The sequence below is a fragment of the Cherax quadricarinatus genome, chromosome 63 (genome assembly GCF_038502225.1).
Source record: "Cherax quadricarinatus isolate ZL_2023a chromosome 63, ASM3850222v1, whole genome shotgun sequence".
NCBI lineage: Eukaryota > Metazoa > Arthropoda > Malacostraca > Decapoda > Parastacidae > Cherax > Cherax quadricarinatus.
The window spans coordinates 13,717,977-13,731,860 of NC_091354.1; the positions used below are offsets into that span (position 1 = coordinate 13,717,977).

The following is a 13,884-nucleotide window of genomic DNA, read 5'->3' on the forward strand; positions in this document are numbered from 1 at the left end:
TGTGTAATTTTAAAAATAGGTTAGAAAAATACATGAATAGGTGTGGGTGGGTGTGAGTTGGACCTGACTAGCGTGTGCTAATAGGTCTGATGCCGTGCTCCTTCCTTAAGTTGATGTGACCTGACCTGACTAAGTGGGTCATTGGCTTAAGCCGGTAGCAGAATTGAACCTGCCTCGCATGGGCCAGTGTTCCTTTTTTCTTATGTTTTTGTGAGAGCACTGCAAGATTCCTACCGGTCTTTCCAATGACCTGTTTATGTGTTGCAGGCTTGTCTAAACTGAAGCCTTGATTCTGTTGGACTGTATTTTGCATTTGGATTAGTGCAGCTTTCAGGCATCTGCATCGTGTCGTGTCCCCTTTTTTTATGACCAGCTAGACGTCCTTCCAAGGTATTAGGATGGCCAGTTGGGTCCCTTCGTATCATGCATGTTGCAAGTCCTGGAAACACGCTGATTTTCTTTCAACATGATCTGAAGGATTCGAGAGGTCTCTCCCCAATATTTTTAGTCACAATCGCTACATGGAATTACGTACACACCTGCATTGTCGTGGTTCTGGCTACCACATAATGTTAAGAAAGGTAGGAAACAACAGGTGATTCAGAGCAGCGTGACCAAACACGCTGGACGGGACCAGCTAAGCACTTACACTCACTACACACTTGCACTAGTCTACCTCACACAATACTCATCTTCAACACCATCTCCGAGTAGTAGGAGAATTCTCGTAGTCAGAAGAAAAGTCTCCTGATGTATCATATAAACTGAGCAGCTGAGAAAATAAACAACTACTAGTTCACTCGTGCTTGGTATACATCCCATTAACAGTGCTAGACAGGCATCCATCCCATTACCAAACAGCGCTAGGCCTCCCTACTATTAACAAACATTACCAGGTATGACTGGAAAGGTATAGTGCAAGGTATCGTTCCCATTAACAAACTAATCATAATTACATCTTGTTGCTGTGGAGCTAATGTTACCGTCTTCATATAACTGTTAGACACTGTGCCTTCTCTGACCGTCTGGTTTTAATGCCTTAGATCTGGGCGCCAGCGACAAGCGTTCCCACTTATTTAAGTTCAGTTTCTAGCGTATTTTCTAACACTTTGCTAATCTGATTGTCTCTCCGGCTTTGTCTGGTTTTACACTGATGTCATTGTGGTTCCTTTATTCGTTCTTGCATTTTCCTTGCCAGTTTTAACGTACACCACTGACTTGTACAGCAACACCTTCCCGAGTAACCACAGTGAAGTTGGAGTAGAGTAACTTTGCCACTATCTCTAGGGTTTTTATTTTTTCCTAATGAAAGTGTACACAAGATCCTTGCCTTATTCATAGTTCAGTAGTGGCATTTTAACACTGGAGACAGTGGAAAAGTGGAGACGTACTCTCGAGATGTTCAGTCCTTCGATCTTAACAGGTAGTCAGTCCCTTAGAGGTTAAAAATCTTGTTTTGGTCAACTTTAATATTGATACTTAACTAGGTTATTATCAGATTCCAACATTTTAATTCACTAAGATTCTTTGAGGTTTTTACAAAGTTATTATATGGGTTTAGAAAAGTACTTGCAGAGCTCGCTAGGCAACTATAACATTTACTTGACATCTATATGTCAGAATTCAAACGTAAAACTATAACTAACAAAAAGAGGCACAATACCGTGACTGGAACAATACACAAACGTGCACATAGAAGAGAGGAGCGTATGACGACGTTCCTTCGTTTTTTTAATTACCCCTCCCCCCTTCCCTCTGTGTTCTTGCTCTTACCCTCTGTGGGCACCTAACTCCCTTACAGTGCTCCTCTTTCTCAGTATTTGACTAGCTCCTCCTCCTCCTTACTACCTTCCCCACTACTACCTTCTACCTCCACTACTACCACTGCCACCTCCTTCCTATATATACTCCCTCCTTCTCTCCTTCTCGACGCATTGGACACACAGCTCCATCGACGAATGATCTCGCCTCTCTAATTACCCCGTGTTGAGTGTGACTATCCTCAGAGTGGTGGTTACTAAACCTTCGTCTTCACCTTCAGGATTGGTGCGTCGGTGGTTGTCTACCCAAGGGCAGGAAGCCTCCCTCTGCACTCCTGTTGCTGTCTGTAGCCTCCATGCTCCAGACTGTACGTGTAGTCTACACGCTATACAGCCAGTGTTGCCTCTCCTCGCTGTTGTCTTAAGTCTCCACGCCTCAGCCTGTAAGTGAAGTCTGCTCGCCATTCAGCTAGTGTTGGCTCTCCTCATCGCTCACAGCCAGAGTTGTTCTCTTCACCGAGTGGTGGTTACTGGACCTTCGTCTTCACCATCAGGATTGGTGCGTCGGTGGCTGCCTACCCAAGGGCAGGAAGCCTCCCTCTGCACTCCTGTTGCTGTCTGAAGTCTCCACGCCTCAGCCTGTATGTGAAGTCTGCTCGCCATTCAGCTAGTGTTGGCTCTCCTCATCGCTCACAGCCAGAGTTGCTCTCTTCACCGAGTGGTGGTTACTGGACCTTCGTCTTCACCATCAGGATTGGTGCGTCGGTGGCTGCCTACCCAAGGGCAGGAAGCTTCCCTCTGCACTCCTGTTGCTGTCTGAAGTCTCCACGCCTCAGCCTGTATGTGTGGTCTGCACGCCTTACAGCCAGTTCAGGGCATACAGTGCTCCATCAAGCTACAGCTCACCTCCTCAGTGTCCTGTGCCTCCAGAGACGCACTCCACAAGAAACTTTAAAGTTATAATCAGGCAAGTACGTGTGTCTACTTCACACGTACTTGCCTAGCCAATTTTTCTCACAGGATTGGCCCCCACATCTAATTTACGATGCCTGCAATGCCTTCCACCTCCTTTCCCCTTACCACTCCTCTACTGCCAACACCTGCCTCTACTCTGTCTACTCCTGCTTCTAAGGCCTACCCTGCCCCCACCTCTTCCAAGCCCAATTCTTTCTCGCTTAACCTCAAATACTCTAAATCTGATCATGCCACTATCTGTCCTGGAAATTTACTGTACCAGATCACTGGCGCTCCTCAGTATAAAGTCTTTAAAACCAACTCTGGATTCAAACTACTTCTTGACAGACATTCTTACGAAACGTACACCTCAACCGAGACCAGACAAAAACTTCTCAATGCAGGCTTCACTATTATTTGGACTCCTGAGCACCGCGCCAAATGCACAGTGATCGCAAAACACGTAGACTATTCTCTCCTGACTGCCTATGACACAGACAAAGAAGACTTAATCAAAGACATTAGTACTAAGAACAAAGTCTCTGTTGACGATATTTATAGACCTGAAAACTCTACCATCCTCAAAATACGCTGTTCAACTCCTTCTGACGCCTCTACACTCTTCAATCAAGGAATCCTTGCCAAGACCATCCGCATTCCTCCAAACTCTCTCTTCACTCCAAACTTCCACCCCATCACACAATGTCTGAAATGCTACAAATTCGGCCACGACAAAATCTCATGCACTTCCACACAAACCTGCTCCAGATGTTCAGCAACTGGCCACTTCTGGAACACTTGCAACCTCCCCCTAAAATGTTCTAACTGCGGTGGGTCACACACTGCAGTTGCAAATTCCTGCCCTACTAGAAAAGACATTCTCTCCACCCTCAGAGAAAGCCAACCTCCCTCCCTCCCCAACCCCTTCCCTGCACCTCCCCCTCCTACAATACCTTCCACCCCTACCCCCAATGCCTGGGTTACCCCACGCACTTGGTCTACCCCTCCTACTCTACACACTTCAAACACCAACACACAGACTACAATCACCTCTCCTTCTACACCTACACCCACACTAGACTACAAAACTAACTGCCAACTCGCCACTGCTGCCCACTCTGCGATGGTAATCTCTCAAGCCTACCAATCAGACTAATCACATGTCCTTATCCTAATCTTGTCTGCTAACAATCTTCCCTCTTTAATTATCCCTCCTTCCTGCTTCTCTTCTAAGCCCCCTACAACCTCTACCTCCTCCCTCTCTCCCACCCCCCCACTTCCTACACCCACCAGCTCTCCTCCCCCCTACCCCTCTTCACTACTTCCACCCCTCCCACCAACACCCCTACTGCTGCTGCTACGACCACCCCTCCCCCGACCTCCTTACCCACTTCCTCATCCCCAACCAAAGCTTCCGCTTCCTTACCCAGTACCATAGCTTCCACTTCCTCATCCCCTACCAAAGCTTCCACTTCCTCTGCATCTACCTTCGCCCACTCCTCCACCACAACCAAAACTTCATCCAGGTCCAACTCCACCTCCTCCAGACAAAATCCACTCAAACCCAAACCTGCCCCAACTTCTGACAGACATACAAAAGAACATAAAAACAGATCCATCTCTTCCTCCCCCTCCAGGAAACGGGTCTGTAACACCTACAAACTCGCATCCACTGATGGCACCACTATCACGGGTTTTAATCCAAACTCCTCCGACATTAACTTTGCTATGACGAAACCATTAAATCATGTTTAAAGTGATTCAGTTCAACGTACGTTCTTACTTTACTATTAGACACCTACTGGCCGAGCTCCTTGAAGCAGAGAGACCAGATATTGTTTTGCTAAACAGTACCTGCCTCAAAGCCCCTCAACGTATCCGCCATTATGGTTATACTGCACTACAGTCCCCCTATGATCCCCACGATGGGGTTGCCATCCTTGTCAAATCCAACATAAAACACGAATCTCTCCCAATCCCTTTTATTCACCAACACTGTCTTGCAGTCAGAATACACACCCACCTTGGCCCCTTTATCTTTTTCACCATCTATGCTCGCCCAAACACTATTCTCAACATACACGACCTTTCCTTAGTCTTCAACTACACCAACACACCAACATACCTACTAGCTGACATGAATGCCAAACACACCGCCTTTCATCACACCAGTAACAACCAACTTGGTCACCAATTACTCAACTTCACTAACCATAAACACCTAATTCATCTCGGCCCAGACTTCAATACCTTCTTCAATCACATGGGCCAAGGCAAACCAGACATCATTCTGGCAAACCGAGCCAGTTCTCTATTTCAACACTACATCTCACCTGGCCCTATTACAGGCTCTGATCACATCCCAGTCATCTTGCACATCTCCTCCAACCCTATCCTCATTCCAACCACACCTTCCTTCTCCTACAAGAACGCTGACTGGGATGCTTTCAAACAACACATAGACAATATTAACCTCACCTATGACTATAACAACAAACCTATCTCTGACATCGATACTCAACTTGATCTCATCCAGGACACCATTACACAAGCAGCCAACAACGCAATACCAAAGAAAACTCACACCACTCGTTATTCCTTCAAACCGTCACTCAGAACAAGAAGACTAATTATCTGCTACCACAACCGCTTCCTCTACAACACACACAGATTTAATCAAGTTCGATTAGATCTCACTTACCTTAGAAACAACATTCTACACAGTCTAGACCAAGACCACAACAATCACTGGTCACAACTCATACAACAAGCTGACAAACAGCGTATTAAAAACACTAAAGCCTTCTGGAACTTTATCAAAAAAATAAGAGGCACTACTCCCACCAACAAATTCAAACACATCACCCACAACAACACACACATCTCAGACCCGCAGGCTGCTACCAACATCTTCAAACACATCTGGGAGAACATCTTCCACCCTCACCGACCTCACCCTAACGTTATTCAACACATTCAGAACATAGAACATTGGAACACTGCACACACACAAGATACAACACCAGATAGCCACATTCATCTAGACTCTCTTACCTCCTCCCAAGAACTCGACACTCCTTTCACCAACACAGACATTAAAACTCTCCTCAGACACCTTCCTCCCAAGGCTCCTGGCGCCTCTGGCCTAAACCATATTATCCTAAAACACCTTCCTGACTCTATCATTACTGCCTACACAAACCTCCTCAATGCCTCCCTTGCCTCTGGATACTTCCCTTCCCTCTTCAAAGCTGCTACTGCTATCCTCCTTCCTAAACCCAAAAAAGACCACTCTGATCCTAGAAATTATCGCCCTATCAGCCTCCTCGAAACTTTAGGTAAACTCTTTGAAAAACTCATCAACCATCGCCTTCGCAGATACCTGGAACACAACTCTCTACTTTCTGATGGTCAGTTTGGCTTCAGAACACACAGATCCACACAAGATGCCATTAACATCATTCTCAACTACATCCACATAAACACAGAACAAAGAAACAGGACAGCCCTGGTTGCAAAAGACGTTGAAAAAGCTTTTGACACTGTCTGGCACCAAGGCCTCAAGTACAAACTCTGCACTAACTTTAACCTGCCTCTCACTACTCGTAAACTCCTCTGCAACTTCCTAGACGGCCGTACCATGAGAATCAAATTCCAAGGCTGTTACTCTGACTACTTCACACTAAATGCTGGAGTACCCCAGGGATCTGTCCTCTCCCCTACCCTCTACATTTTATACACTAACGACATTCCAACACCTGTATACCAAAACTCCATCACACTAGCCTATGCAGACGACATTACACAACTTATCACTCATGCCAATATAGATACACTCACACACAAAACACAAAATGAGGTCGACAGGATAGCCATCTGGGAACAAAAATGGAGGATCAAAACCAATGCAGCTAAATCCAGCATTACATATTTTAACTACAGAAAACGTGATCCCCCATTACCTGTCGAGCTCAGAACAGCTGACACCCGCACTTACATCCCCATGACACAATCTGTCACTGTCCTTGGCGTTAATCTTGACTACCTTCTACGCTTACACGGACACATTCACTCAAGGCATGCAATAGCTAGTAAGGCCCTTGCGGGCCTCTACAAGCTGAAACATGCCTCTCAACGCACCAAACTACACCTCTACAAATCCCTTATACGTCCTCTGATAACTTACTCTCCTCTAGCCCTCTCTCTTGCAGCAAAAACAAACTTACTTAAACTGCAGCGTGTCCAGAACAAGGCGCTGCGCTGGGTGCTTGATGTCAGATGGGAGGACTTCGCCACATGCGAGTCTCTACATGCCCAGTTAGACATCCCTGCACTGAATCTGTACTGGAAGACGCTCAGTGACAGAGAGATTGACAAACTTGTGACACGACATGACTACTGGACCTCTCTCCTTGACGAAGACATTCGCAGACCCACAAACCAACACAACCTTTTCTACTCCTTGCATGATCCTGCTCCTAACCCTATTTACAAATAACCTTGGATTCTCCGAGAGGTACCTTCTATGACAGGTACCATTCTCTGATCCACGTTCGCCTTACCCTTTGGGTTAAGACATGGCTCAGTTCTACACTCCTCTCTAGCTCTAAACGTCGCATGTCCCTTCCTTCCCGCTCACCCCACCGGAGTCCCAACAGAAGAGCCTGAATTTCTCTTCTCAATATCTGTCCCACGATCGCCTCGCTGCTGGGTTAAGCCCTGGCTCTATTTCTACGACTAAGAACACTCCTCTCCAGCACTGTTCTTCGTCTGTCCCGTCTTCCCCGCTCATCCCATTTGGGATCTTACCTGAACTTTCGTTCATTCCTTCTCGTTCACACAGTTGCTCTACAGTCAAGAAGCCTCTCTTCGATCCCGCCGGGGTGTAGAATTTATATTCTACAAACCTCACATCCTTTTCACAATGCTGTCGAATCGTGTGAAAATCAAGCCTGTGAATGGTGCAATAAATGACTCCTCGAAGTTAGCTTTAGCTACCGTCGTTAAGACCCGCCTGCAGGCCAAATTTACGGCAATCCACTCTCTGAAGGACTCCTTCATTGTCGTCTGCACAGACGACACGGAAGCATCAAAACTAATGGACGACTCTTCAATCAGGACCCTACAAACACAACAATTCACTCTATCCCCGTCTCCATTCTTGAAGTCGAAACGTTCGGTCTTTGTGAAAAGACTGGAAAATATGGTCACCTCTCTCTCTACTGAAGCACTGAAGACATCTATTGAGGAACAAAACACCTGGGCCTCGGTAGACAGCATCTACAAGATCCCTAACGCCTCATCTATGCTAAAGATTACATTCTCAGACATCTCCATGGCTGCCCAAGCTCTCTCTGACGGTCTGGCCATCTCATATTACCACATTCACCCTAGTCATATAGAACAAGAACGTTTCACATATATCTCCCACTGCTGGACCTGCTACTCCTATAAACACACCACCAAGGACTGCCCCACCAAGGATAAGAAGTTTTGTTCAAAATGTGAGAATGGTGGACACGATTTCAGATCCTGCACCATTACTACAGCACCAACTTGTCTTAACTGCAAGGGTAATCATCATACCCTTGCAGCTAAGTGCCTACTCAGGAAAGAAATCATATTGAAGAAAACTAAAGTTCTGAAGAACACCTCCAATTCACCGACATACGCTGCAATAACCAAACCACAAACCGACACCACCAAGACTCTACACGCTAATCTACAGGCACCATCGCCCAGCAACTCCCTCTCTCCACTCCCAGACGGAGATTCCTCCAAGGTGCTGTACTGCATGGTGTATGCACACCTTGCAAACGCAGCAAACCCCGGCACTTTCAACACCACTATTAACGAACTATTCCGTCTGAACAACATGCCTGCCTTTAATTTTCCGGACTCCACACCTTCAGCAGACATCCTCAAGATCCTTCCCAACGTCCTGAACTTTACTGCACCTGCAGACCTGTCTCCTGCCCAAGCAACTACTCCTGTAACTTCTATAACCACTTCCACCGCTGACAACGTTGATCATGTTGCCTCAACCACCGTCTCCTACCTCTCCCAGCCTGCTGTTACACAACCATTACACATTACAGCTGCTCCTGTCGACCCTCAGTCACCTGTTACCACCATCGTAGATTCTCTCAATAAATCCACTCCAGAAGAGGAAGATAACGACGACTCCAGTAAACCCTCATGGGAAAACCTTACCTTTTACACTTCTTCTTCAAATACTGACACCATGACCTGTACTGAACTCTACAAAAGCCTCGGTGCTGGAACAGTCAAGTATGCATGTGAATCACCGCTTCACTTCACACTCACCCAAGTTCTTGAGTTCATCAAGCCTCTACGTTTTACCTTCAGTAACAAGGCTAAACTATACCACCTATCTAGGAGCAGCTTCAAAAAGTTCGAAAATGGCTCCATTGCTAACTTGCCTCCTCAGTTACTCCTATAATTCCCATATGTGACCTAGCCTGCTGCCAGCTACTCAAGATTCAAGACTTCAACTACCACAAGTTCGATGCAACAGTCCCTGCTATTCCTGTTCTCAAGTCTGCCCCACGATCGCCTTAGCTGCTGGGTTAAGCCCTGGCTCTATTTCTCTGACTAAGAACACTCCTCTCTAGAGCTATTCTTCGTCTGTCCCGTCTTCCCCGCTCATCCCATTGGGATCTCACCTGAACTTATTTGATTTGATTTGATTTCCTTCTCGTTAGTGTGACTTTGCAAATGGTCCAAGTCGGACCGACACGTCGTCGTAGCTCATCTATTCTATGTGCGGGTTATTTGTGTATAAAACTATAACAGAAGTTTTGAGTTTTATATAGCAGATTGACTTGAAAAAACTCAAGTGAAACTTGTAAATTCGTGAGTCCAACAATGACTGTATGTGAAGAGGACAGCTTCTCTGGTTTGAAATAAATTAAAATTTACTCCAGAAATTCTCAATGTCTAAAATAATTGTAAAGTTTTGCCCTTCTATCGTCAGTTGCAAAGGTAATATTGTAAAATACTTAGCGTCAGCCAGAATTTCACAGCCAAGTTAGTGATCACCTCAAAAACGAAGTTTACTAAACTATGAATCAATAGAAACAATTATTTAATATTCTTGCTCCAGCCTTAACAAGCTTAAGTCAGTTGCCTAAGCTTTAACAACAAGCTTAACAATGTCATCTGCTTTTCTAGTAATATTTCCAGTGAGCGTCACTCTTGTCCTCAGTTAAGGTCGTGATCGTCCAGCAACTAGACAGACACAAGACACAAGCTTTTAATATGAAGTTTATATAGTACTGTACTGGTATTTAAAGAAACTTAAAATATTGATTTTTTTCTGCTTTCTATTTGCCTTCAAAGTACTTTTTTCAATGTGAGGAGAGAGTGGAACTTTCTACCCGTAATGGAGCTTCCTTCTCTTACTAAGCTTAATATCTTCTTTGTTTACTTGAAGTTGTCTAGAAGGTAATTCTAGTATATAGTAAACTGTAGTCGTCCTCATGAGAGGCTGACTGGCTTACATTCATGATCATCATGTCATACTACACGCATATTAATTCTTTATTTACTTCTTCCCTTCTGTTAATACACTCATGTCTACTGTTGATTTATAACATGACGGATTCACCTTAATGTCAATTTGTGTTGAGGTATTTATGCCCAGTGCATATACAAATCTAAATTTCATTACGTTGATGTGTTTGACAGCATTATGATGGGCTGACAGTTTGTGTAAATGGAAACTGAAGTGAATGCAAAAAAGAGCAATGTGATTGTGTGAAGGAATTTTGTGAAAGTGATTAACCAGACTTAGACTATGATCTATTCTGATTAACCAGAATGAGACTATGATCTATTCTGATTAACCAGAATGAGACTATGATCTATTCTGATTAACCAGAATGAGACTATGATCTATTCTGATTAACCAGAATGAGACTATGATCTATTCTGATTAACCAGAATGAGACTATGATCTATTCTGATTAACCAGAATGAGACTATGATCTATTCTGATTAACCAAAATGAGACTATGATCTATTCTGATTAACCAGATTGAGACTATGATCTATTCTGATTAACCAGAATGAGACTATGATCTATTCTGATTAACCAGAATGAGACTATGATCTATTCTGATTAACCAGATTGAGACTATGATCTATTCTGATTAACCAGAATGAGACTATGATCTATTCTGATTAACCAGATTGAGACTATGATCTATTCTGATTAACCAGATTGAAACTATGATCTATTCTGATTAACCAGACTTAGACTATGATCTAGCCTGACTAACCACTGTAATAAGACTATGATGTAGCCTGACTAACCACTGTAATAAGACTATGATCTAGCCTGACTAACCATTGTAATAAGACTATGATCTAGCCTGACTAACCATTGTAATAAGACTATGATCTAGCCTGCATTCTCCATTGTGAAGCCATCGCAGTGTGTTGCTGTTTGGGGAAGCATATCTGGTCGCAGAGCCTGTTAGAGTATCTCAGAACCTGGCTCCACCAATGAACTTTTGGTCACAAACCCCAACATTATCCCTAAGTTGTTCAGGAAAAACTGTTGCTGCAGGTTCACTGAATGCCACACACGAAGACTGGAACGTAGGCAGTGCATTCTGTGTTGCCTTGCGGACACCAATACCTCCTAGTCTGACTGGTGGTGTATCTTGTTCCTACTGTCCATCTTCTACTTTCGTGAACATCAACTTCAAGAGGCTCATATCCATGCAGTAAGGGGCTGCCGTATGAGGGTGTACATCTTACAGACTATGTTAGCCTGGGCAGAGTAAAGCACTCTGTGAGAAGATACAAGGCGTCGTGGGCGTCTATATTGCCTATTCGCTGTTCCTTTCTCTTCAAATCACCCAGTTTGTTCTCTACAACTGAGTCAATGGCATCATTTCCAAGAGGTGTTCCAAGCAGGATGCTATTTGTCCGGCCAATGACCGACGCGCATGGAAGTATGGCTCTCACTGCATGGATCACCTGCTGAGTGACTGACATGATTTCATATTTGGATAGATGAGACCTATAGCCTGTCCCCGCGCCATTCATCACCTTAGTATGATCTGCTAGAAAGGTCTTCCTTGTGCTTGCCAGTGTAACATCATCCATGAACTATATATATATATATATATATATATATATATATATATATATATATTTATATATATACATATATATATATATATATGACAATTATATTCATATTATACATATAGGAAAAAACATACAAACCCATACACACATATAGTTAAAATAAATGTATATTGCTATGCAAATCTGGGTAGTAACCTTGGCCATTAAAAAAGGTCTCCCACTAATAATACCAAATGAACCACAATGGAACAACTTGAAACAATTAAAAATGAACAGTAATATTAACAACACTGTCAGAGACGTGTTAGCATTATTAACAACACTGTCAGAGAAGTGTTAACAATATTAACACTGCCAGAGAAGTGTTAATATTAATATTAAGCTGAATGCGGTCACTGCCACATTGTGTACACAAGAGTGTACACATGAATGTACATATGGTTGGGTGCACACTGGAGTGCACACAAGCCTCGGTGTACCAAGATCATTTTACACAGGTTTGGAGATGCTCACTAAGTCTCTAAAACAAACACAAACACACACACACACACACACACACACACACACACACAACAAAACAAAAACATCCTAAAACATGCAATTAAACAAACAAAACAAGAAGCAAACCCAAGACAATGAGGCGGTGAATGTAAACCACAAACCAAAAATAAGTTTGAAGTGAAGTTAATAAGATAAAGCAAGGCGGGGATCGTGAGGGGTGGGCGTGAGGGGTAGGCGTGAGGGGTAGGCGTGTGGGGTGGGCGTGTGGGGTAGGCGTGAGGGGTGGGCGTAGGTGTGATGGTGAGGGGTGGGTGTATATACCTGGCGAGCCTGGAGAGGTGAGGGAGGTGCGACCTTTTCTGCGGAGGGTGGATACTCTGCTGACTGGCTCACTGTAGCAACGACCTGTAGAGAGGGACTGTCACGGACCCAGGGAGGGAGGGAGGGAGGGACGGACGGACGGAGAGAGGGAGGAAAAGGAGAGGTTGAGTTCGCGAAGAGGAGGGAGGGAGGCATAGTGGCGGGGTAAGAGTGGGGTGTAGGAGGTGGGTGTGGTTGAGAAAAAGAAGGGATGGATAAAGAAGACAGAAGGGAGTGGATAAAGAAGATAGTGGAGTGGATAAAGAAGACAGGAGGGAGTGGATAAAGAAGACAGGAGGGGGGTGGATAAAGTAAAAAAGACAAATGGTCAAACATGGAACAGGTAGAAGATAGAATCAACATGAACAACATGGAAGACACATACCACATAAACATCAACATTAAACAATGTAGTATGTGTTACCTTATCAATCAAACCATTCAACCAGATTCCCTTCATGTTAGCCAAGAGCTCTTGAGCCAAGGAACTGGAGTACTCCTTTCCTCAGATCAAACTTAACTTCCCAGGCACTGAATGACCCCTTACGAGTTTATGGCTTCCTTATCAACATAACAATGACGTGTACAGTACGCGTATGTATTATCATAAGTATTGTTTACTCTATTATAAGTAACGTAAATAAGTAAGGTAAGTACTGTTTATCATAATAAGTATTTTTTACCATTATAACAAAGTATTGTTTACACTATAAGTAAGATAAGTATTGTTTACTCTATCATAAAGTATTGTTTACTGTTATAATAAGTAAGGTAAGTATCGTTTACTCTTGTAAGATGTAAGTACTGCTTACGCTCATAAGTAAAGTAAGTTCTGTTTACTCTCATACGTAAGGTAAGTACTGTTTACACTCATAAGAAACAAGGTAGGTACTTCAGTTTACACTATGAAAATCAGTATCTTCAAAAATAACAATATATTTTTGTTGATATTACGTAACTATAAATGCAGGTTTCTGGCTTTTATTATTCATGTTTGTGTGAATTTAATCCTGGTGTTAAGTTCAGACTTGTACTTTGTTAGTTAAAATTGTGAAACTGAAACAGGCAACAATTACTCTGCAGTATGATCGTCAGTCCTCATGCATATAATACACCACTGCCAGACATAAGATGGAGATTAAGTTAAATTATATGAACACAGATTCACGTAAATACGATTCAGAAC

At 43.7% G+C, this 13,884-nt stretch overlaps 1 protein-coding gene across 1 annotated transcript in view; it reads right to left on the reverse strand.

Moving 5' to 3' along the window:
- Ehbp1 (Eps15 homology domain containing protein-binding protein 1) overlaps positions 1 to 13,884 on the reverse strand; it is a 488,549-nt gene that overhangs the window by 291,028 nt on the left and 183,637 nt on the right. Inside the window, exon 6 of the mRNA XM_070098683.1 lies at positions 12,660 to 12,743. Coding sequence (XP_069954784.1) covers positions 12,660 to 12,743 — 84 coding nt within the window. The remainder of the gene's footprint in view (positions 1 to 12,659; positions 12,744 to 13,884) is intronic.